General features: G+C 44.9%; 2 protein-coding genes across 4 annotated transcripts in view; both read left to right on the top strand.

The window, feature by feature from the left end:
• crebbpb (CREB binding lysine acetyltransferase b) overlaps positions 1-9,908 on the top strand; it is a 34,343-nt gene extending 24,435 nt beyond the window's left edge. For 2 of the 3 annotated variants that reach the window (XM_029250213.1, XM_029250214.1), the window contains 15 exons: positions 316-434; positions 612-851; positions 1,109-1,197; positions 2,721-2,801; positions 3,014-3,070; positions 3,469-3,546; positions 3,662-3,729; positions 4,070-4,220; positions 4,496-4,642; positions 4,737-4,850; positions 5,100-5,265; positions 5,376-5,543; positions 5,724-5,885; positions 5,995-6,276; positions 6,665-9,908. In XM_029250213.1, the coding sequence (XP_029106046.1) occupies positions 316-434; positions 612-851; positions 1,109-1,197; positions 2,721-2,801; positions 3,014-3,070; positions 3,469-3,546; positions 3,662-3,729; positions 4,070-4,220; positions 4,496-4,642; positions 4,737-4,850; positions 5,100-5,265; positions 5,376-5,543; positions 5,724-5,885; positions 5,995-6,276; positions 6,665-8,812 (4,070 nt within the window). In that variant the 3' untranslated portion in view covers positions 8,813-9,908. The remainder of the gene's footprint in view (positions 1-315; positions 435-611; positions 852-1,108; positions 1,198-2,720; positions 2,802-3,013; positions 3,071-3,468; positions 3,547-3,661; positions 3,730-4,069; positions 4,221-4,495; positions 4,643-4,736; positions 4,851-5,099; positions 5,266-5,375; positions 5,544-5,723; positions 5,886-5,994; positions 6,277-6,664) is intronic. The other variant, XM_029250212.1, reaches the window with a different exon arrangement.
• A 5,744-nt stretch (positions 9,909-15,652) lies between these two features.
• Positions 15,653-25,470, top strand: trap1 (TNF receptor-associated protein 1). Its single transcript, XM_029250544.1, has 18 exons — positions 15,653-15,841; positions 16,303-16,500; positions 18,081-18,163; positions 19,186-19,326; positions 19,817-19,888; positions 20,090-20,250; positions 20,379-20,488; positions 20,764-20,837; positions 20,999-21,154; positions 21,335-21,455; positions 21,700-21,769; positions 21,869-22,016; positions 22,163-22,348; positions 22,473-22,611; positions 22,745-22,830; positions 22,934-23,079; positions 24,046-24,118; positions 24,285-25,470. Exons 1-18 carry the CDS (start codon positions 15,727-15,729, stop codon positions 24,384-24,386), a joined length of 2,181 nt encoding a protein of 726 aa, XP_029106377.1. The 5' UTR covers positions 15,653-15,726; the 3' UTR covers positions 24,387-25,470.
• Positions 25,471-25,581: the final 111 nt, after the last annotated feature.

Raw genomic sequence — 25,581 nt, 5'->3', positions numbered from 1 at the left:
TGCCATTCAGAAAAATGCCTAACATTGTGAGTCGCTTTGGAGAAAGGCGTCAGCTAAATGTCATAATAATTAAGACCTTCAATTAATTGTAATTAACATTTTATGTGTCATCCTACTCTCATTCATGTCATTAAACTCAAGGAAAAGATGTAGTATTTCAAGGCTTTTGTACAGAGGCTCATTTACTAACAAGTGTTGTTCTGCTGTAGTGCCTGTGTGGAAATGGTATTGTGTACACAGTGTTTGTTTGCTGGTGTGACTTTCTAACATGGAGAGAATGTGAGGATCTCCATTGCTTGCTCCCCCTTTGTGTAGTTTTCAAGCCAGAGGAGCTGAGGCAGGCCTTGATGCCCACCCTAGAGTCTCTGTATCGGCAAGATCCTGAGTCTCTCCCCTTCCGGCAGCCTGTGGATCCCACCGTGCTGGGGATACCGGTAGGTACTGCTCTCTGGGAATCTAGGGCTGATTGGTCTGTGCACATTTGACTGTGAAAATACTACCTTGTATTAAGATATTTTGAAACCTCATCAACAGAATCCTTGTACTATAAATGGGTAAAATAAAACTTACTGAGTTTCTCATGCGTCTCATTTGTCTTACTCGATATCCAGGATTACTTTGATATTGTGAAAAACCCCATGGATCTGTCAACCATCAAACGCAAATTGGACACAGGCCAGTACCAGGAGCCCTGGCAGTATGTGGATGACGTGTGGCTCATGTTCAACAATGCCTGGCTGTACAACCGCAAGACCTCCCGTGTGTACAAGTACTGTTCCAAGCTGGCTGAGGTGTTTGAACAGGAGATTGACCCTATTATGCAGAGCTTAGGCTACTGCTGTGGCAGGAAGGTGAGAAATATGCCAGAACGGAGTCTTGTCTACATGGAAAGGTGGCCACCTGGGGTCAGCACCCGTTCACATATCATGCAAATCTGTGACACTTAAGCTAAACAGAGTTTGCAAGGAAACCTTGGAGTAATCATTCTGTTCTTTGGCGAAGGAACATTGATTTAAAGTGCTATTGTTGTGCAAATTCACACAACAGAGCTGTTTAGGGGTACATTCAACCTGTGATAACCCGACTCCCCTTTCTTTTGTTTCTCTAGTACGAGTTCTCCCCACAAACACTCTGCTGCTACGGCAAACAGCTGTGCACCATTTCCAGAGACAGCACATACTACAGCTACCAGAACCGGTAAGGATGCGTTGGGGTGCTGGGATTTGGTGGGGTTGAGGGATATCGGCATAACTGAGGCGATGTCACTAATCCTTGTGTCACCGTGAAACTAGCTGGAATTTGTCTTGCATAGGACAGCAGACTTCGGAAAAATCACACTGGTTTAAAGGGTTTTAATCCTGATGATCTGGTATGCAACAAAGTTTTTGCTCCCCTGGATGGATCATTCAAGTGGTCATACATCTGGCAACAAAAAAAAGTTTTTCTAGTAACTCTTCGCAGATCTGTATAAGTGTCGTTTCTGAGCTTTTCTTTACATGTCTTCCGAATCTTTGCTGGAGAAATTGAAACTGAGCTTTTCGTAGTACGTATTTTCTGTTTAGAAAATTCGGACACAGTATAGTTGTTTACATCTGTTTATTTACCGGGCATTTTTTTTCCAAAGCAAATTAAAATGAATACTATGTAGTATTTTGCTGATACCTTTTCATCCAAGGTGATTTACACTACCATATACTGCCTCCAGACAGGCTTTCGTCTATACACTAGGGCAATGTAACACTGTGTGTGTCTTTCTCTCACACACACACAATAGCAAGTTTTTTACCTGAAACATGTATCCTTGAACGGTGGGAAGAAACCAGAGAACCTGAAGGAAACCCATGCAAACATGGGGAAAGCATGAAAACTCCACACAGGCTGAGCAGGGACCAAACCCACATCCTCTTACACCACCCAGGTGCTGTGAGACAACAGCACTATTTGCTTGCCCCACTATGTTGTTGAGGGTCTTTGATGCATCCTAGTCCGAGGCTAACAATGGAGAATCCGTATGGACGCTAATTTATTAATCCAAATACCCTTCATATTTTGGAAATGCACCCCTAAAAAGTACAGATTGTACCTGGATTTTGTTTCCTTGCAAAATGCGGAATTTTCTTAGAGGTCCTACTACTGCAGCTGAGCCAGTAGTGGTGGAGGCAGTGGGTGTATGGATAGGTTGGAGGGAAGATGTTCATATTGGCTGCATTGCACTAGTCCATTCCATACCCTTTGTGATTCACCTGATCACCTGTCAGCCCCATGGTACTTCTACTCCATACTTTCCATCTGTACCACCAGTTGGGTTGCTTGTGTATTCAGTGCATATGCATGATTAAATGTCTGTGTGTGAGCTGTGTATATCAAAGTTCTTTGTTTTTTTTTCGTGTAATGACTTTTCCTTGACTACCATTACACCAGGGAGTATACATACTGTAGTGCTTGGGTCTTTTTACCTGTTTTCATTAGCATGTTCAGAAGCTTCTTAACCAGTCGCAAGTTTAACCATTTGACACCATCATGTGCTGGGAAGATGGACTGTCAGGTTGATGTGATACATGATTGCTAACCTTTGCTTTGCTTTGGCTGTCTGCTCTGTGTTGTCCTTCCCCCAACCACGCTGCTGTGCTGTGCTGTGCTGTTCTCCCCCCCGTACGGGTGTGCCGTGTGCGGGTGTGTGACGGGCCCAGCTCACCCAAACATGGCCTTGTCGCTGACAGGTACCACTTCTGTGAAAAGTGCTTCAATGAGATCCAGGGCGACAGCGTCACCCTGGGCGACGACCCTGCTCAGCCACAGACGTAAGTAGAACATAATACCAGTTTTTCCTGACAGCTTCCAATACGTTGATTGACGGTCCCGAAGCCCCAACAAGTTCTAATGTATATTTTGATTGTACATCCTAGAATTTCAGGTTCAGTGTGAAGTTTATGGTATTGTTTTTGCTGAGTGAAGAGCAGTTTAACACGTACTGTTATAAATGTCCCAAACACTCCTCCTTTTCTCTCTCCAGCATGATATCTAAAGACCAATTTGAGAAAAAGAAAAACGACATGTTAGATGCAGAACCGTAAGTGTTTATATTTCACTCGCACTGAATTAGGAATTGTTACTGTTGTTTTAGCTAAATTCTGCTTTGCTGACAATAGAAAACTCTTGAGCTGATTCACAGTGGGGACTTCCTTCACGAGCCTGTTGGTTGTCTTGTGTGTAAATATGAGTACTTTTGTGGCGCTGGTACTGTAACTCGCCTTTGTTTTTGTGAAACGGCGCCACCTGCTGAGCACTTACTCGGGTATCGAGCAAATCTCCACATTTGGTAGATTAGCTGTACCTGTGATAATAGCCACACTTGTTGTTTATAGAGAACATGTGATTAATTAGTGCAACTGTAATGAAACAAAAAACTAAACTAGTAAGAGTCCTCCACTGCTTCTATAACCAGAGATCTTTCCCCTTTTGCTCCAGGCTTGTTGAATGTAAGGACTGTGGACGAAAGATGCACCAGATATGTGTGCTGCACTATGAGGTGATCTGGCCTGCTGGGTAAGCTGCCCCCTCCCCTGCTGGCCTACCTGTGTCAAGACCATTTTGCTTCTCACTGGGAAATGAGGCATCCTGCTGCGTTTTCACCATTTTCTCCATTATTTTGTATTTCCAGATTCATCTGTGATAATTGCTTGAAGAAGTCTGGCAAAACGAGAAAGGAGAACAAATTTACAGCCAAAAGTGAGTGAATTTATTGCCTAGTTGTAACTAAGACAGTAGTATTGTGGAAAAAGGTTGTTTATGCCTTGTGAGGCATGTTGGCGGCTTGCTGTGGGTGTTGCGACTGAAAGGTGGGATGAGAGGGACACCCATTTCACCTCTGCTTACTTACCCATTACTGTATATTGCCCCCTACCATAGTCATTAGGCAGTAAGCACCTGTGTCATATTACCTTAGAGACCTGGTGAGTTAGCATATAGAGTTCTGGGTGCTCAGATTTTTTTTTCTTTTTTTTTTTTTTTTTTTTTTTTAAATCAAATACAGTACTGCTGCAAAGATCTTTCCTGCTTGTGTTTGCAGAGCTACAGATAACCAGGCTGGGAACATACATAGAGGACCGTGTAAACAAATACTTGAAGAGGCAGAATCACCCAGAGGCTGGCGAGGTGTTTGTGCGGGTGGTGGCAAGTTCTGACAAGACTGTAGAGGTCAAACCTGGGATGAAATCCAGGTAAAGAACTCAAGATGACTTAGCTGCCTCAGTCCTAAATTTGCCGTTGTGTGCAAACTTTTGTGTAAATCTCATCTGTCAAAATACTTTAATTTTCGTGAAACTGCTTTATTGTATTCAGTGTTACATCTGGAATTTAATAAAAACAGTCTGAAATCTAGTATTTAATTGTGGCAAATTTTAAATGTCCTTTCACCGTAGACTGGCTTGTTTATTTTTTCCTTAGTAGAATAAACAGTTAATCCGATGTCTGATTCTGTTTTCTCCTATCATAGGTTTGTGGATACGGGTGAGATGCCGGAGAGCTTCCCTTACAGAACCAAAGCACTTTTTGCATTTGAAGAGATTGATGGGGTGGATGTGTGCTTTTTTGGCATGCATGTCCAAGAATATGGCTCAGAATGCCCACCACCCAACACAAGGTCAGTTCACATTATACTCTATTACTGTGAGTTCTTTTTTTCTCCCAAAGGTTGGTTTTTCCAAATGTGATCTTACCCCTTTTATCTTCCACAGACGGGTATACATATCATACCTTGACAGTATTCACTTCTTCAGACCACGGATACTGCGAACTGCAGTGTATCACGAAATTCTAATTGGGTACCTGGAATATGTCAAAAAACTTGGGTAGGTTTTCCTGGTTAGTTTTGTCTAAATTCTTGTCTGACAGCTCATACCAGCTTTTCCTGTGTAGCAGCACTTCAGATACTCTCATTTTCATTTACTTTAAAGTTGCACTTTTCAAGTGGGTTAGTGGGTATTTGAGTTTATAAAGTAAGGTCATATCATTGTTAATCTCAGTATGGTTAAAGTATAGGACTTTAACCTATCTGGCTATAGATTTCATAACTCATTTATTTGGTTTCATGTGTACAGGTATGTGACAGGTCACATCTGGGCCTGCCCCCCTAGTGAAGGGGACGACTATATATTCCATTGTCACCCTCCTGACCAGAAGATTCCTAAGCCCAAGCGTCTACAGGAATGGTACCGGAAGATGCTGGACAAGGCCTTTGCAGAGCGGATAATCCATGACTATAAGGTACATGGGCATTTGTGCATGGCTCTTGCTCTTTCAGCCAGCCCCACTGTTACTTAACATTTCTCAGCACAACACTAACAGTAGATGTGTGCCTCTCTACATGGTCACAGGACATCTTTAAGCAGGCAACAGAGGATCGTCTGACTAGTGCCAAAGAACTGCCCTACTTTGAGGGTGACTTCTGGCCCAACGTGCTGGAAGAGAACATCAAAGAGCTGGAGCAAGAGGAAGAGGAGCGTAAAAGGGAGGAGAACACAACCTCTTGCGAGACACCAGAGGTAGGAGAAATGGGAGCAGTCTATAGAAAGTACAAGAAAAATGCATCTATGTTGCATATATTTCTTGTCTTTGAGTGTTCTGCTTTGGCTGGTATGGCAATGTGAATCACACACCTTTTAATGCACTTCTTCTCATTTGGCATTTCTGCATCATTTATTCCCACCTTCTGAATTTTAAAGGGAACCCAGGCAGACAGCAAGAATGCAAAGAAGAAGAACAACAAGAAGACGAACAAGAACAAGAGCAGTCTGAGTCGAGCCAATAAGAAGAAGCCGGGTATGCCCAATGTGGCCAACGATCTGTCTCAGAAGCTCTACGCCACGATGGAGAAGCACAAGGAGGTGTGCCACACACTTTATTTTCAGAGCTCAAAAAGGGCTACACTGCAACATTTGACAGAATGTGCGTTGCCTGTAGTTTTCTGTAGTCTGAATAATCTTTCCATCTCAGGTATTCTTTGTAATTCATCTGTACTCGGGGCCTGTGATCAACACCCTGCCACCCATTGTGGACCCAGACCCTCTGCTGACCTGCGACCTCATGGATGGGCGGGATGCCTTCCTAACACTAGCACGAGACAAGCACTGGGAGTTCTCATCACTGCGGCGTTGCAAGTGGAGCACCATGTGCATGCTAGTGGAGCTGCACCACCAGGGCCAGGACCGCTTTGTATACACTTGTAACGAGTGCAAACACCACGTGGAGACACGCTGGCACTGCACTGTCTGTGAGGTCAGTCCCCAGCACATTCATTAGTGCTTAATATATACAGTTGAATTGCCTTTGACAGAATGGACTAAATTATAATTTTGTACTTTTTTTTTTTTTTTTTTTTTTTTTTTAAATAACACACTAATTATGGTCGTGTCACTAATACTGCTGGGTTCAAGCAATCATTTGCCATGTGGCATATATCCTAGGCATGTTTCTTTCATCCAGGTGCAGCAGTATCTAATTTAACCACTTAGCTTACTTCCTTCAAGAGCTGAGCATATACCAACACGGAAACCCGCACTGCGAATGAGACTGCAACAGTTTTTTTTTTTTTTTGTTTGTCTGTTTGTTTGTTATTGCCAGTGTTGCCTTTTGTGTTTCTTGACTTTTTATCCTTGTTTTTCAGGATTATGACCTATGCATCAACTGCTATAACACTAAGGGCCATGAGCACCAGATGGTGAAGTGGGGCTTGGGACTGGATGATGACAGCAACAGTCAGGGCAGCGAGGCCTCCAAGAGCCCACAGGAAAGCAGACGCCTCAGTATACAGCGCTGTATCCAGTCTTTGGTGCACGCCTGCCAGTGCCGCAACGCCAACTGCTCGCTGCCGTCCTGCCAGAAGATGAAGCGTGTGGTGCAGCACACAAAGGGCTGCAAGCGCAAGACCAACGGTGGCTGTCCCGTGTGCAAGCAGCTGATTGCACTCTGCTGCTACCATGCCAAGCACTGCCACGAGAATAAGTGTCCTGTTCCCTTCTGCCTCAACATCAAAAACAAGCTGCGGCAACAGCAGGCGCAGCATCGTGTGCAGCAGGAGCAGATGATACGCCGTCGTATGGCTGCCATGCAGGGCCGGGGTGGGCCCCAGAGCCTGCCGTCTCCGCCTACCTCAACTGCGCCTGGCACACCCACCTCAATCCAGCAGCCCAACACGCCCCAGACCCCCCAGCCACTGCCCACTCAGCCACAAGTGCAAGCACCCAGTGCTAATGTCCTTCCACCTGCTTTCTCCAATACACCTCGTTCCAGCCAGCCACCAGTCCCTCCGTCACAGGGTAAACCTGGGCCTCAGTCATCACCGCTCCATCAGCAACAGTCCCCACTCCCCCAGCCACCTCAACCACCACAGCAGCAGCAACAGCAGCCCCCACTGGCTGCCCTGAAGATGGCACGTCACATCGAGCGGGTCGCCCAGGCCCAGCAACAGCACCCAGACTTCAGAGTCAACTTGAATGGGCTGCATATGAACCACCCACACATGCCAGGGCCCATGCAGCCCCCCATGCAGATGGTGGGGCCCCGTGGGCCTCCCGTGATGCAGCCCATGCAGCCAGTACAGTGGCCTCAGATGTCCATGCAGAATCCTCAGGCTCCGCTGCAGCCGCAACAGGCCCCCCCACAACAGAATCAGGGACCCCAGCCAACGCAGCCCATGACACGACCCATGATGCAGCCTGGCCCTCGGATGCAGGGAAGCATGCCTCCCCAGGGTCTGCAATCACAGCAGCAGCCCCCACAGAGGCCAGGCAGCAGCGCCATACCCTCCACAGCTCTACAGGAGCTCCTACGCACGCTTAAGTCTCCTAGCTCCCCCAAGCAACAGCAGCAAGTGCTTAGTATCCTTAAAGCCCACCCACAGCTCATGGCTGCCTTTATTAAGCAGAGGACTGCCAAGTACCAGGCCAGCCAGACCCCACCACAACAACAACAACAGCAGCAGCAGCAGCAGCCGCCACAGCAGCCACCACCGCAAGGCATGCATGGGGGTCAACCTAATTTGCAGGGCATGGCCTCCATGCAGGGTGGCCCTGTGCAGAGGCCAGGTATGGCTCCACAGCTGCCCCACCAGGCTGCCCCTCAGGGCATGGGTCCACTAGGCCCGCAGGGGCAAGTCATGAGCCCTGCACACAACCCCCAGTTCCAGGAACTATACCGCCGGCAGCTCCTACGGCAGCAGCAGCAGCAGCAGCAGTTCCCCCAGTCCCAAGCATCTGCTGCCAGCTACTCGCAGCTCCGAATGCAGCAGCATCAGCAACAACAGCAGTTAGCCATGCAGACCGGAGGTTCACCCATGGGTCAGCTGCCACCCATGGCACAAATGGGCCAAGCAGGCCTAGGTCTGGAAGGGCCTCAGAACCTGATGCACCAGCGCATGCTCCAGCAGCAGCAGCAGCAGCATTCACAGCAACAGTCTGTGCTGAAGCCCCAGATCAGTTCCCCAGCCCAGCCTGGTGCCATGAGCCCACAGCCACACATGCTCACTGGCCAGCCCATGGCTGCCCCTGTGCGGTCTCCCTGTCCGGCTTCCCAGCAGCCTCCATCGCATTCCAGCCCTTCCCCGCAGCACCCACCACCCCACTCTGGCTCACCCCATCCAGGCATGGCTACACCCATGTCCAGCTCCATGGATACGGGACATCTGGGCACGCCCGAGCAGAGCGCCATGCTACCACAGCTGAATACACCGGGGCGTGTTGGCCTGAACAATGACTTGAATATGGTGGGGGACCCTACAGGGGACACGCTGGAGAAGTTTGTGGAAAGATTGTAGCATCTGGAAGCCAAACACAGTGCCGCTTTCCAGAGGCTTCGTGTTTTCTCTCGATGGACATTTATACTGACGTGTAAAAAGCTGAAATGTAAAAGGAAAATGTCCAGGAAACGTGTTTGTTTCCTAAACCATGAGACTGCTATTTCTTCCCTACGAGTTGAGGGGTTTTGATTCACTGTTCAAAGGATTAGAGAATTAAATCACAAAGAATATATATATTTTTTGGTTTAGACCAGATCTGAGAAATTGTCTTGGTCTTTTTTTTTTTTTTTTCTTCTTCTTCCTTCTCTGCCCCCCTGGTATGGACTCATGTCTTTTTTAATGAAACTGCAAAAAAGTTCGTTCTATTGATACTTTTTATTTGTACTTTTGCAGACTTAATGCATTTTTTTTTGTGTTGTGTAAAAAATGGAATTAGGCCAAGTGGTTTTTTGTTTTTTGTTTCTCATTTATGGCTAATGCATTCAGATGTTGTACCAATTTTCAAAAAGGACATACTTTTCGAAAGAGCTTTTTCTTTCATTGTAAAATAAAAAGTGTGGGGGATTTGAGTATTCATTTGTATAGATAGGAACTAGACGGTTGCGCTCAGACATTTACATGTATACAGCTGCACACCATAAGCAAAGAAATAATTTACACACTTTTGAAAATGTACAGTTCACTGTCCAGGAGCCAGAATGTGTCTTGAAGATGTAGAGGATTGCTTTGTTTCTGCTTTGATCTTCAGATTTGTCATTTTTTTTCATATCAATTCCTCAGATGCCCCGTGCTGGGGATTATTGATCAACTGCTGATTTGTCAAGAGAAGAGCCTACTTGTCACTCTCAGTGCTCTTAAACAAAACTTGAATTGAGGGTGAGTTATTCTCTTATTTAAATCATGCAGGTTGTTCAAATGCTATAAATATACGCAAAATTAAATCGCTGTATAAAAGGTTAAAATAACTCATTTCTTACTTATATACCATATTGTTAAATAAACTGTGTGCAACAGACTACAGTGTTCTGTTAATTCTTGCTTTGAGTTTAAGCCTTACTACAACTAGGAGGATTTGTTTCTCTGCCCATAAATCACTCAAAACAAATGGTTCAAATGTGTTGTTGACCATATAATTACACTCAGTACTTGTATAATGGAGCTCTGTATGGCGAAATACATAACAGCTTATGAAAAATGTACTAATTAACCAAAACATTAAAACCACCTGCCTAGTATTGTGTAGGTCCCTCCGTGCCGCCAAAACGGCTCTGACCCGTCGAGGCATGGACTCCATAAGACCTCTGAAGGTGTGCTGTGGTTATCTGGCACCGAGACGTTAGCAGCAGATCCTTTAAGTCTTGTAAGTTGGGAGGTGGGGCCTTCATGGATGGGACTTTTTTTCCAGCACGTCCCACAGATGCTCGATCGGCTTGAGATCTGGGGAATTTGGAGGCCGAGTCGACGCCTTGAACTGTCATGTTCCTCAAACCATTCCTGAACAATTTTTGCAGCGTGGCAGGGCACGATATCCTGCTGAAAGAGGCCACTGCCGTCAGGGAATAGCGTTGCCGTGAAGGTGTGTATGTGGTCTGCAACAATCTTTAGGTAGGTGGTACGTGTTAAAGTAACATCCACATGAATGCCAAGACCCAAGGTTTCCCAGCAGAACGTTGGCAAGAGCATCACACTCTCTCCGCCGGCTTGCCTTTTTCCCATAGTACATCCTGCTGCTATCTCTTCCCCAGGTAAACAACACACACTCGGCGGGCCACGTGATCTAAAAGAAAATGTGATTCATTAGACCAGGCCACCTTCTTCGATTGCTCCATTGTCCAGTTCTGACGCTCACGTGCCCATTGTAGGCGCTTTCGGTAGCGGACAAGGGTCAGCATGGGCACTCCGACCGGTCTGCGGCTACGCAGCCCCATATATAGCAAGCTGCGATGCACTGTGTGTTCTGACACCTTTCTATCATGGCCAACATCAAGGTTCTCAGCAATTTGTGCAACAGTAGCTCTTCTGTGGGATCGGACCGGACAGGCTAGCCTTCGCTCCCCACGCACATCAGTGAGCCTTGGGCACCCATGACCCCGTCACCAGTTCACCGGTTGTCTTTGGACCACTTTTGGTAGGTACTAACCACTGCATACTGCAGATAACTGGTTGGTGATGGAATCAAGGGAGCGAGTGTTGGCTCTGTGTGGCAGCAGGAGGTTGGAGAGTTCATCTTAACAGGAGAACGAGACTTTACAGGGAGACCCGGCATAACTGGGGCAATTGTCTGCTGTGGAAGAAATAAGTACACACCTTAGTCACATAGCAGTGCACTTTGTGAAATTTATCTCTTTGTATCAAACATCTGTGAGTCAAAGAAAAATGTCTAAATCAGGCCGTAGCCCGTCTTGTGCCCTTTGCTTGCGAGGTAGGCAGCAAACCACTTAACCCTCTATTGGACAAGCAGTTATTGACGATGGATCAGTGAATGAAAATACAACAATTAAAGACAAGCTAGAAATATTTCTTACAAATGCTATAAAATATGTTGCTGTTATCACTGTCCTGCATAAAAATACCTCATATTTACAAGTTCATACAAGACGTTTCTTCTGGGACCAGTTAGTTATTGTTTCCATAAGAAAAGGCGATTCAACCCCATTGTTGGGGGAATCGCCTCACCTAACACTGAGAATTTACCCCGTACTTTGAAGAATGGGAGTATTTCCATCGTTATAAATTATAGCTCCACATTTACAGCCCATCTTAAGTCACTTTTACTCGAGTTCTAGATACGGCATGTCTTGAGGAAATCGAGCATGCCATCAATGCCAACATTAAAATTATTTGATTCAGGATTATATTTTTTGAAGTTAATTCATTTTAAACGTCTAACTAAATGCATAGCTCATGGATCTTTTCAAATGAGTGCTATCAAGAAACTTGCACTAAAAAGCACGAGTTAGGATATGTGGAAATTTCTTTTACTGCAGCTTAGTCAATTTTAACTAAAGATGAGCAGCGCTCCGAACTCATCAAATACGGTGTGTATTCATGAAAGTCTGAATACTTCAATTTCTTGGGGAAAAACAATATTAAATCGATATCAGCTCTGTTGGTACAGGATTTGTCAATGGAATGAGTTCCCCCTAGTGCGCTGCACCTCGTGTAAGCATTGTCACTCAGTCCGGCGTGATCGAGAGGGGCGTGTCCGAACGAGGGGCTTCGGTGGTCCAGACCCTGACACACAAGCTTGGCAGGCGTTGGTGGGTAAGGCGCACATCCACTCACACTTTCAGTGGGTATGTGAGAGTCAAAAAAGCAGTTTAACGCAAATGGATTTGTTCTCAGCATGGTGATATCCTGAACTAGAGTTTTAACTCTTGTCCTACAAAAAATCGTTTTGTTCTGACATAAAGGCTGTCGCTAAACGAAAGGAAAGTACTGTAGTCCCACTCTCGGTATGCTCGTACACAACAGCTCCAAGCTTTGAGCTGTTGAGAGCCATTCAGTAAGTGGCCCACTTTCTTTGCAGCAAAAGCATGGAAAAAATACTATTTTAAATGACTTGTTAAGTTTTAGGAGAAGGTGGTGATGTAGTAGTTAGCACTGGTGTTTCATGGGTCCAGGGCTGTTGGTTTGGATGTTCAAATTAGAATCAATCTGTATGCAGTTTGCATATTCTCTCTGTGTTTGCATGGGTTCCCTCCCATCATCCAAGAAAATGATTTTCAGGTCAGTTGGTGACTCTAAATTGCAGTGTGTGTGTGGTTGCCCTGAGATGATTGGCATCCACCCTATGCCTCTCGATTAGGGTCCAGACCTTTTGGAAAAGGTGTTATTGATAATGAACAATGTTAAGTTTTAGGACACGACAGACGACAGCAAACCGTAACCACATGGTCACCGGGCACCAGTCTCGATGAATCAGGAATGTTCACTACTGACACTTTAGGCAACTCTGGCCTTACTTCTTAGCTTCAGTAATATGAGAAACAGCACTTATTTCATTACAAAATAGTATTTTAGTCTTTTTTTTTTTTTTTTTTAATTCAGGTACAATGGTTACATGGAAGTCCAAGAGGCATACGTTGGAGGCCACTTCACTGTTGTCTTTGAATGAAGTTATAAGATATGGGCTTTACGGAATTCGCTACCAACGTTGCTCTTCTGAAAGGCTGAACTTCTTGGGGAAAAATAAATACTATATCTACAATGTGATTTTTGTGAACACAAATTAACAGCCTGAACAGGTTTATTTATAATCGTTATTTTATATAGCTAAGGTGTGTTTTGTATTGGAAAGGTTTCTCAGTTCCGCCAGGAATTCTCCATGGTTCATTCATTGCTGTAATGATGGTCTAATCTATATTCATTACACTACCAGCATGTTGTATCTTACCATGACTGTGCTTATACTAATAACACGGCTTTTCAGTTTTAAAGTGTGATCAGTTTCATCAGAGCCTGTATGGGTAACATTCGCCCTGGAAGCAAAGTTAGAATCAACAGTATGTGTCCCATCTTCATTCGCTGCATCAGGCCAAAGTGTCTCCAAAGAAACACAGTCCTCATTTAGAGGTCTTGGAAAAGAAATAGTTCTGAAATTAAATAAAAAGCTGTGCTTTCAAGTGCTGGTGTGGAATTGCAATTTATCAGTGGTAGGAAATTACTAGTCTAGGCCATGGTGACATCCTGTCTGGACAACCGCAACACTCTCTTGTGTGGCCTTCCCGCTACTGCCATCAAGCCTCTACAGCTGATTCTGAATGCTGCTGCTCGAGTTGTGTTTGATTTGCCGAAGCATTCCCATGGATCTCCTTTACTCGTTTCTCTGCACTGGCTTCCTATAGCTGCCCGGATCAAATTTAAGACCCTGGTTATGGCCTACAAATGCATCAGTAGAACTGCTCCCAGATATCTACAAGACTCAATCAACCGCTACGCTCTTCCACATCTGGCCGCTTGATGGTCCCGTGCACGAAAGGTAAAGCGCGGAGCTTCTCGGTTCTGCGTCCGTTGTGGTGGAACGACCTCCCCCTCTCACTCAGAACTGCTGAAACTCTGTCTACATTTAAAAAGGGTCTTAAAACTCATCTTTTCCAGACTCACTTCTCCCATCATCTCTCAAGTTCATGTAAGGTGTAAATATTCATGCACCATAACTTAGTGCACTGAGCACCAGGACAGCCAGGCACAAGAAAAGTTTCTTTCTGCAGGCCATCTACCTCATAAACAGCTAAATCCCCCCTAGAGAGTAAACCAGTGCAATACACAATGCTATTTATATTTATAATATCTATTTATCACATCATATCTCTTACTCACATTCCCTTGCACTTGTATAGAACATACATATAATATCTTACTTACTTACTTATGCCTACTACCCCTTTTGGGGCACAGGCCGTCAACAAGGGCTCTCCAGGCATCTCTGTGATGTCTGAGATGTCCTTAGTACATGTTGGCGTTTCTGTAGCGCTGTGGGTTTTTTACGGGATGGGGTCGCTAGCCCCATGCCCAACCCTCCTCCTTTATCCGGGCTTGGGACCGGCAGGGGACCCCTAAGGAATCCCTAGGCGGAGTTACATATAATGTCTAGTGACTATTTTTTGTATATTGTGTACTTTATTTTTTTTTTTTTTATATATCTTGTATCCTTTATTCACATATTCTATCTTCTCATCTGTGTCTTGTCACTGTCATTCTGTCTGTGCTGTGGAAGTTTCTGTCACCAAGACAAATTCCTTGTATGTGTGAGCATACTTGGCAATAAAGCTCTTTCTGATTCTGACTCTGATCATCCCCAGATAAGCCTTTACACAGCTACTCCTGTATTGTACGTAAATGTCTGTGTACCTTTTGCAAAAAAAAAAAAAAAAAAAAAATGTAGGAAGGTGATCAGGAATTGTCTATTCTGAGTTTTATGCAGCTAATTGTGTAATGAACATTAGTGCATATGGTGGAAAGAAACTAACTGAAGAATCTTGTGTCTGTATCTGTCTGTCTCTTTCTCTTAATTTAATGCACACATTTTATTTTCTATGAGATGTACATCGCTTGGAGAAAAGCGGCTTCTAAATGAATACACACACACATTGACTGAACCCGTTTGTCCCAAGCGGGAGTCGTGACAAACTGGAGCCTAACCCGGCAACACAGGGCGTAAGGCTGAAGGGGGAGGGGGACACACCCAGGACGGGACGCCAGTCCATCACAAATCACCCCAAACGGGACTCGAACCCCAGGCAGGACCCGGCCAAACCCACCGTGCCACCGCGCCCCCCTAAATGAATACATGTAAATGAAAATATTTTTTATACACTAGATTCCTTACTAGGTCATTACATTTATTCATTTAGCTGTTGCTTTTCTCCAAAGCACCTTACAATGTTAAAGTACACAATTATTTACCCAGTTATACAGCTGGAGCATTTTTTTAGGATAACTACTTGGGTTGGGTACTACAGCTGGAGGTAGGATTCAAACCCATGACCTTTGGCAACAGGCAGCAGCTCTAACCACTACACCAGCAGCCTCTCATTAATTGATTAAAGGGAAGAGAGTTTTCTTTCAGAAACTATAGAGCCATTATTATGGGCTTTAAATAATCTCATCCAAAACAAGCAAGGGATGATTCTAGTGGTGTATGTGACCCTCAGGGTTCACCGTGACCTTAATTACAATTAGAAGAACACTAAATAGAACATAAAGTTATACGTTCTGGTCAATTACGACTCCTAAAGGTTTAAAATCGCACATCTGCATGAATATGAAATACAACATATGGAACCCCGCGGACACTGGAATTCGCACAGTTCTGTACAGGAAGTGACGCGTCGCCCTTGTGACGTCATCGTCGCTCATGCGCGCCGGAAGGGACGGCTGCAGTCGCGTGCGCCGTGGAGTACAGTCGGACATCTTAGGCGCAGACAGTCATGTACCGCTGTGTGAGCATCGTGAGGGTCGCGTCCCGCGGGCTCCGCTCCAGCCTTGCACCATGCGGCTGCGCTGCGGGGAGCAGGACTCTTACAGCGGCCTTTAACTCTGCAGGTATTTTATACCCAAAAAGCGACTGTGTGAGCAGTGGAGGACTGAGCAAATTCACTCAGTTTTCGACGAACGCGTCAGAGTGAGTCGACTCACTCTGACGCGTTCGTCGAAAACTGAGTGAATGTCAGTGTGTCGGTACATCGTCTATAAATTATAAATGAATAATAACCCAGTGCTTTGTGCTCGGCCGTTGATTCTCTCTTGACTCGCGGAGCGAAGCTCTGTGACGGGGCCAGTTAGACAGTTCACTCATGTCATCCACAAAATTCTGTTAGTTGACGCGTAAAAGGTCCCGCCTTCATTCATTGCTGAGCAATTTGCTCTTCGTCAGACTGTGTGTAGTACTAGTGTGACGTGACCTCAGTGCGTATCCCCATTCAGGGACCAGCCAGTGACTAATTTCTATGTTCCGTTCTGTCTTTCTCTACCTTTTGCCCCCCCTCTTTGTCCCTCGCGGGCAGCTGCTTCCCTCCCGACGCCGGCGTCGTCGTTTGGCGCGAGAAGGTGCCCCGCACGGCGCCGCCACGAACCCGGCCTCGCGCTCAGCTGCACACTGCCGCACGCGCTGTCCGGGCGCACTTACAGCTCGCAGCAGGCGGACCCGGCCGAAGAGGAGGAGCCTCTGCACACCATCATCAGCGACACCGAGAACGTCCAAGGTGAGAGGGGAGGAGCCCTGGGAAGAGACGTCCCCTCGCTGCTGTTTACATTTACATTGACTTTTCCATTTTCATTTAGCAGACGCTTCTCTAAGTTAAAGCCACTACATCTCGCAGAAAAATACAATGAGTGCATTATATCAACAGAAAGACTTAGATGCAGAGTAGCTGCATAAGGGTTTATCCATAACATTAATCGACAGTTTCTCATTGCAAAGTTAAGTGGCACAGTGATAGGGCTACTGTCTCTCAGAGCCTGGGTGGTGCGAGGGGACACGGGTTCAATCTCAGTTCAGTCCGTGTGGGGTTTGCGTGTTCTCCCCTTGTCTGTGTGGGTTTCTTCCAATCCAGGTGCTCTGGTTTCCTCCCACAGTCCAAAGACATGCTGTTCAGGTTCACCTATAGTGTGTGAGTGACTGAGAGGGTGTGTTCCACTGATGTGCAGATGTTTTCCATTGTAAGCAGTGTATCTAGCAGTATAAGTCAACTTGGTGAATAGGTGTGTGGGCTGATCATGACACTACAGAGTTCACTGGAAATCGCTTTGGAAAAAAAGTGTCTGCTAAATGAAGTAGCGTAAACATAAAATTGCAACGATTATATCACACAAGTAGCTGCATAAATGTTTATCTGTTATTCAACAGTTATAATCAAAAGGCTGTTGAGCATAAATAGTTGCACATCAGCATACTCTTAAGGGATCTTGGGAGAGATGAGTTTTAAGGCCCTTCATAAATGCAGAGAGATTCAGCAGTTTTGAGTGAGAGGGGCTGGCCGTTTCACCACATCGGAGCCAGAACCAGAAACCTTCGTGCTTTTGTTTTCCTGAAGGCATCACAAGAGCAAATTAAGAGATTGAGTTTATTCTTATTCTGTTATAAACCACTTAATTAGTACAGGGTTGTGGTGGTTCAGAGCCTGTCCTGGGAACCATGTGGTGTGAGGTAGAATACAACCTGGATGTAGTCCTTCACAAGTCATTCATACATAAAAATTGTAAGGACAGTTAAACTCACTAGTTTGCCTGAAATAGGTGTTTGAACTGTGGGGGGAGCCTGGAGCACCCAGAGGAAACCTGTGCCAACGCAAGAACATGCAAACTCCAGAGACCAACCTAGATTTAAACCCAGATGCGCTGAGGCACCAGCACATCTTGCTGTGTCACATGAAATTACTGTTTATACTAAAAAAAAATGCAGCATTGTAAGTTCCTAAATTATGGAGCTGTGTTTAACATGTAACATTACATTCTTGGACTTGGAATTTCACTATTGCCCCTTCCCCAAGTTATTTTTCATTATTTGAAATGCTGCCCCAAGGATTGTATGTATGTGAAATTCAATATGAACTTGACTTATTCTGTGTTCTTACTGTTGTTTTTAACCAACCGCTAAACATTTGCACAGTTTTTTAAATTATATTTCAAGATGGACAAAGCAACATACTTAAGTAATTGCATTTCAAAATATGCACTTCCAAACTCATAACCTTCAGTATCACCCCAGAAACCTCAGAATCAAAGTCAGGCCACTGCACCGCGGACCCCAGGCCTTCATCACAAATCTTTCTGTGTCGGTCAGGCTCCTTCTCGAAGCATGAGTTCCAGGCCGAGACAAAGAAGCTGCTGGATATTGTGGCCCGGTCCTTGTACTCGGAAAAAGAGGTAGGTGGGGCTACAGTAGTCTGGTACTATATATACACTTCGTAAGAATGCGGAAAATGTACCTCTTAAAAGCCTTCAGCAGGAGTCCTAGGTGCTGGTTTCTGTGAGCTGCAGTACTTGCAGTTTATTTACATTTATATTCCTTCTTTTGGTGTAATGCACTTTGAACTGTTCTCTGAAACGTAAGTTGCTTTGGAGAAAAGCATCTACTAAATGAATAAATGTACATTTACATTTTAACCAGTACTGTAGGAATATAGCATTCTAACTAGTTTGAGGATTGATCATTAATCAATGATTGATTCATTCATTGATCCTGTAGGCATCAGGATATGAATCTTTTTTTTTTTTTTTTTTTAAGGCTTTAAGCAGAGTCCTCAGCAGGCAGCCATTCTGGATTGAGAGATTAAGAGAGGAGATATGGTAACACTTCAACAGGTCAAACGTAACTCGTGCCACAACACGAGTGGGAATGAGTTCAAGCAGATAGAACTGACAGTGCAGGGGGGGGCATTTTTGGACTGACGGGTCTTAAAACGAGACTCATAGCAGTCAAGGAGATAACTGATTTTTGATGGTACTCTGGGTTTTGGAAAGTGAGGAGGGAGATTGGTCCTGTACCTCACTTCTCCTGGGGCAGGGCAAGGAGTAATTGGAGAGAGCTACAGGTGTGCTTGAGTTTTCTGGGAGGATTCATCGTTCAGTGAAATTGATGTCTATCAGCTAACTGATAGATGTCCTCATTAAACCTTAATTAGCAGTTTTTGATTTGGGAAAACCCTGCAAATGTATTTGAATTAGTTGTGGATCTGTTTGACAGGTAGTGCAATGGTTTGATTCAACTGTGAGAGCTACAACAAAGCCCTGTTTTTTCCACTGTGACCACAGGGGCCAGAGCTAATCTGTTCTGAAGTGTTCAAAATCATCTGTGTAATGTTGATTATTCAGCTGGTGATATACTGCATTGTTCACTGTTGAAATTGACCTGAGTCATCTTCTCCCTTCCTTGTGCCTTGCCGCAGGTGTTTATCAGAGAACTTATCTCCAACTGCAGCGATGCCCTAGAGAAGCTGCGGCACAGGCTAATATCAGCAGGGGGCGACACTGCACCCATGGAGATCCACCTGCAAACTGATGCTGCCAAGGGCACATTCACCATACAGGTACTTGCAGCTGACTGCCGCTATGGTTTCCTTTGTCCTGCAGCACTGTAGCTGTTTTTAGCTGTGTATTGCTGCTCAACTCACTACCTGCTGTTGGACTATATATTGCTGTGGCTTAAGTCACTTTGTTGTCAATGCAATCATAACTCTTAATCTTAGTCTAGACTTTCACATCAACCCTGCCATATACACATAGGTCCTATCCACACCATACACTATTCCTGGCAACTATCATATAGTTGACTTATTCTTACTGCACTTCAGACATTTCTTACATCTGCTGTGTCATAATTTTAACACATAATATATGCCAAGCTACTTGAGTGTAATTGGGTGACATAAAATTAAAAATAAATTTCAACAATTTAGATTGGAGTTCTTAGTCACAGCAGCACTCCTACCACATTTAGCTGCACCTGTGAGCCAGATGTTGTACTGCATCATGTGGGGGTCACAGGAAAGGTATTTTTGTTCTCCTCTTTCTCGTCAGGACACAGGTATTGGGATGACTCAGGAGGAGCTAGTTTCCAACCTGGGGACCATAGCACGCTCTGGTTCTAAGGTACAACTACTTCTTTGTAGAACTTGACCATGTAGATCAGCATTGTCAGTCCTCTTTATATCCTTCTGTGTGTTTAAATAAATCATTGATTAATCTAAATTACCTAATTCATCATAGTGTTCTTTCTGTCCATTGGTGTGAAAGCTCATCGTGTATCTGTTTTCTGCTCACACATTCCCTTGGGGGACCCCTATACGCCAGGCCTTCCTTGACGCATTGCAGAACCAGACAGAAGCCAGCAGCTCTATTATTGGCCAGTTTGGTGTGGGTTTCTACTCTGCCTTCATGGTTGCTGACCAAGTGGATGTGTACTCCCAGTCTGCAGAACCCGGAAGCCCCGGGTACAAGTGGTCCTCTGATGGGTGAGTGAATAGCCAGGGTGGAGTGCTGCCATGGTGTCTTGTGCCTTGGAAGTATTTCGCGGGAATTTTGTGGAGTTGGTTGACCTAGTGACAGTGTACAGAGCATTGACTGATGTGTTGCACTCCAGCTCGGGCGTCTTTGAGATTGCTGAGGCCAGTGGAGTGAGGCAGGGCACCAAGATCGTGCTGCACCTCAAGGAGGACTGCAAGGAGTTTTCCACTGAGGACCGTGTCAAAGGTCAGGGCAGTGGAGATGTTACTAACCCTTCCCTTTCACACACATGCTGGAACTGTACAAACAATGTAGCTGTTGAAAGCACTATTCCAGAAAATGTCTAATTGTACAGATTTTGTATGAAAATCTGTAAATGTGTGACTTATGTAGTCATGAACACTTGTTAGTCAATGTATTTTAGATTCTTGGCACCTTACCAGCTTAGATGAAGGAGGCAGTCAGATCTTAGTCCGTGGCATTATATTTAACCAAACCTCTCATTTTGCTCACTGTTCTAGAGGTGGTGACTAAATACAGCAATTTTGTCAGTTTTCCAATTTTCCTAAATGGGCGGCGGCTAAACACACTGCAGGTAAGTTTGCATCTTTCTCTCCTCCAAGGGTGACAGAGTGAGTGAATGAATCAGTCTGTGTTCCAGTAACGTGTATGATATGTGTGGCTCTGTTTCAACTGTTTGTTGTTCATACATGCGTGTGCAAACATCCCCCTCTCACATGAGGCCCTCCTCCACAGGCCCTGTGGATGATGGATCCCAAGGACATCAGCGAGTGGCAGCATGAGGAGTTCTATCGCTATGTGGCACAGGCATATGACAAGCCGCGCTACACACTGCACTACCGTGCAGATGCACCACTGAACATCCGCAGTATCTTCTATGTGCCAGAATCGGTGAGTGGTCTGCTGGTGCAAAGTAAATGCATGCGTGTTGGTGAAAAGAGGTTTAGGACAGATGTGTAGTAGGTGTACAGGACTTCCTGGTGAGCACCACGGAGAAAAAAAAACTTTGGTTTTGGCTTAGAAGTCTGGACAACCTCAACTGTAAGTTCATCTTTTATATTGTGCTTGCAGAAGCCCTCTATGTTTGATGTGAGCCGGGAGATGGGCTCCAGTGTGGCGCTCTATAGCCGCAAGGTTCTAATCCAGACCAAGGCTACGGACATCCTACCCAAGTGGCTACGCTTTCTACGTGGTCAGTGTTACAGTGGGTCTCCTGATCTGAGCTTCATCACTGGGCACCACGATTGCACTCATCAGTTTGATTACTTTGTGTGATGTGAGCTTTTAGCTTAACCGGTTTCTCATCTGCATCACTTTTCGCTTAGTCACTTGACTGCCACTGCATATTTGTCACGCCTTAAGACTGACCTTAAACTCTTGGAGTTCATTTAGTTTGCCTTGGATCGGGAACAAACATCTCCTGTATGTCTGTGCAGGAGTGGTGGACAGTGAGGACATCCCTTTGAACCTCAGCAGGGAGCTGCTTCAGGAGAGCGCCCTCATCAGGTGAGACACAGAATTGTAAGCAGTAGTCATTGTTTTGTTCCCAATGCAGTATTTTTCTTTATAGCAATCCGCTTATTCTCTTTGACCTCTAACTCCCAGGAAGTTACGGGATGTCTTGCAGCAGCGTGTGATTCGCTTCCTGCTGGATCAGAGCCGGAAGGAGCCAGAGAAGTACGCCCGCTTCTTTGAGGACTATGGGCTCTTCATGAGGGAGGGCATCGTCATGACAGCTGAGCAGGATGTCAAGGTACTATACTGGAATGTGGAGAGGAAGGCAGTTAAACGGGCAGGATGGTAGGAATAGGCCTAGCAAGTCATATTTGGGGTTGGGGTGGGAACCTGTACCGTTTAGGATGGTCGTTTGTCAGGACGTCTTCATTTCTCATTCTCCAGGAAGATATTGCCAAACTCCTGAGATTTGAGTCCTCGGCGCTACCTGCAGGTCAGCGAACCAGCCTGCAGGAATATGCCTCACGCATGAAAGCTGGCACTCGCAGCATATACTACCTGTGTGCCCCAAATCGCCACCTAGCTGAGCACTCGCCCTACTTTGAAGCCATGAAGCAGAAGGATACAGAGGTGAGAATCCGTAAGGAGCGGTACTTCTGTGCTCTCACGTTTCTTGTTATTAATTTGAAATTTCTGTTGTATTAGCTTTTTATGTTTTTAGAACAGTGTACTATGGCTCTTTTCCCCCAACCAGGTGCTGTTCTGCTTTGAGCAATTTGATGAACTCACCCTGTTGCACCTGAGGGAATTTGATAAGAAGAAGCTCATCTCTGTTGAGACTGATATTGTGGTTGACCACTACAAGGAGGAAAAGTTTCAAGATAATAGACCAGGTGAAAGGAACAGGAACACATGCTCTCTGAAGTGTTCTGAAGAACAGACTCCTTTCTTGGGAGAGAAAGTAAAACATTGTTTCAGCTTTTAGTACTGACCTTTCTTCCACCCATCTCACTTTCCATGCTGCAGCATCTGAGCGTCTGACTGAACAGCAGGCTGAAGACCTGATGGCCTGGATGAGAAACTCACTGGGCCAGAGAGTCACCAATATCAAGGTACTGTGTTCAGCTTTCATCTACCATTGCATATGTGGATATTTTTATGCTATCTGTTGTTTCTGTAGCTTGAAGTTCTGCTGCTCTCACTTCATCTGACTAGGTGACCCCTCGCTTGGACACGCACCCTGCTATGATCACAGTACTGGAGATGGGTGCTGCTCGACACTTCCTGCGCACCCAGCAGTTGGCCCGCAGCTCTGAGGAAAGAGCGCAGATACTGCAGCCCACCTTGGAAATCAATGCTGGGTGAGGGTTATTGGAAAGAATTAGGAGGAGGGAATGGGGAATTAGGGGTAAGAAGGCAGCATTGGGGAGGCTGTTATTGGTGAGGGAGGGGATATGCTGTGTGGGGCTTAAGGGATGGTGTTAATTGCTTTATGGAGTAGAACTAAAGAGAGCACTCACTGTAGATAGAGGCTCTAAATGAGGAGGAGTGCGTGCAGCGACGGACTGCATATACAACAGTAGTCCCATAAAAATACATGCATCACTTAACGACAGGGATACATTCTAAGAAATGTGTCGTCAGGTGATTTAGTCATTGTGCAAAGTGTTCTTCTACAAACCCAGATGGTATAGACTCGATGCAATCGAGACGCGGTAAACACAAGATTTATGACCCTGCTGCTGGCTTAACGCAGCATACTGTTTTACAGTAACCTTTGTTTACATCAGCAGCAGCACCACCACAAACACGTAACACGTTGCGCTACGACATCGCTAGTCGATTAGAATTTTTCAGCTCCGTTATAATCTTATGGGACCACCGTCGTATATTGGGTCTGTCGTTAAGTGGTGTTAAACCCATGTTTGTCTAAGTTGCAACTGGTTTCACCGAACGTATCCCCGTTGTTAAGCGGGACATAATGGGCATTGAGATTCACCAGTCTACCCTGGGGGGAGCACACCATACTCGCAGTGCTGTGAATTTGCTGAACACTCCTGCAGATTCCAGCCAGCATTTATTTAAGTTGGGTGAGATTTGGTCTGTGCCAATTTGCCGTGTCATGTGCAGTCAAAGCTCTAACTATTAATTCTTCAAGTCAGCTTATGTTCCAGGGTAAATACCCTCCAATATTAAGGGGATAGAGAACCCTACTGACTGTGTGAATTTACCCTTGACACCTTCCAGTTATCTAAATTTGTATATGATGACACCTTCCAGTTATCTAAATTTGTCTTGTATATGACTTCATATCTTGCAACTTCCAGTCACAGCCTCATTAAAAAGCTGAATGAACTGAAGGATTCAAACCCTGATCTGGCCCAGCTGCTCCTGGAGCAGGTAATGTTTCCACAATTGCTCCTAAGGCATGAATCTTTATTTAAAAGACATCTTCATGTTCATAACATCGTGCGCTCAGTAGATGGTTGTGCACTAGCCCATTTCAGGTTTGTTCAGGTTATTCTATTAATTGTGTTGGACCTTGTGTGTGTTGTCTGCTTCACAGATCTATGACAATGCCATGATTGCAGCTGGCCTGAATGATGACCCGAGACCAATGATCTCACGCCTGAATGACCTGCTGACCAAGGCACTGGAAAAGCACTGAGGACAGTCATACTTTGTCTCCATCATAAAGCCTCCACAGTGTCCCTTGTGACACTAATCTCAAACCTCTGACTTGACCCCATGTCCTCCAGTCCATCCCCACCTTACTGAGAGGAGGAAATGTGGGCCTCAACTGACAGTGGGATTGTGCTGACTAATGTAAAATGTGAAATGGAGTCAGGGGAAGCTCACCACCTTCAACTCTGGTGCCTCTTTCCTTACACCATGGAAAGACCCTTTCAAGTCTCTACAGCTTTTTATTTGGCAGCTGGTTGTACATCTGTATAAACATCAGGTATGATTCGTTATGAAAAAGATGGTTTTTGTGATGAACAGGAATTGGTTAATTTCCGCAAACTTAGATTTTTAGGGTTACCTGTACCGGACCCTATTTTCCCGCACTCACATTGAATACAGATGGCTGTTACTACTACTAGTATTTTAAAGGTAATCAAAATATTATTTAAAAAAAAAAAACTGAAAACGTGATTGGATTTGTATGCCGATGTTAAAATTCTCTAACGTGGGTACATTTTTTGGGAAAACAAATCTTCTCTCACCCGGTTTACATTTCATTTTGTTATCTAAGAAAGTGTAAGACCTGTTTCTCAAGGTAATAATACTTCAAGGAAGTATACATGAATCTGTAATTGGAGTATTTTTTTTTTTTTCCTCATAAATTCTTGAACTACCAAAAAACACCTTTATTTATTTCAGGAAGCGTGCTGTTCTCCTTTATTTCCAGTAGAGATGTTTTGTGGTGATATGGTTGTCTGAATTATAGGGACTCGAATCCTGTGTCTCGTGCAGTATGAAAGTGAGATGTTGAAGTTCTCCGTTTGCAGTTCATCAGAATTACAGAACTTCAAATTGGATTGAGGGAGATTGGGGAAAAGTGGAGCAGTCAAAGGTACATTCAGCTTCCAGTCCTACATCCTGTATTTGTCACCTGAAATAAAGTTACAGGTTCATATTAGTTCAGATGGATTACTGTGTTTATGCTTTGTGTTTGGTGTTTCTTAATGTTGGTGATCAGGAACACAATGAGACTGTCCCCCATAAACATGCAATCTGCTTTAAACAGATCATGGATACAGTGTGTATTTATTTATGTAGCTCTATGATTATAAAGGCTAAGTCTTTAAAAAAGTGTATTATAGCTATATCTAAGACTTACAGAACCCACCCAACAAATA

Source organism: Scleropages formosus, chromosome 3 (assembly GCF_900964775.1).
Source record: "Scleropages formosus chromosome 3, fSclFor1.1, whole genome shotgun sequence".
In the NCBI taxonomy this organism is placed as follows: domain Eukaryota; kingdom Metazoa; phylum Chordata; class Actinopteri; order Osteoglossiformes; family Osteoglossidae; genus Scleropages; species Scleropages formosus.
This window is presented reverse-complemented; position numbering and strand designations above follow the sequence as displayed.

Bases quoted from the DNA above. Each gene is read 5' to 3' on its own strand.
- trap1 (XM_029250544.1), top strand. From the start codon at position 15,727: ATGTACCGCTGTGTGAGCATCGTGAGGGTCGCGTCCCGCGGGCTCCGC. The intron at 20,838-20,998 runs GTAAGTTTGCAT...CCTCCTCCACAG, and splicing joins GGCGGCTAAACACACTGCAG to GCCCTGTGGATGATGGATCC. The intron at 21,155-21,334 runs GTGAGTGGTCTG...TTGTGCTTGCAG, and splicing joins TCTTCTATGTGCCAGAATCG to AAGCCCTCTATGTTTGATGT.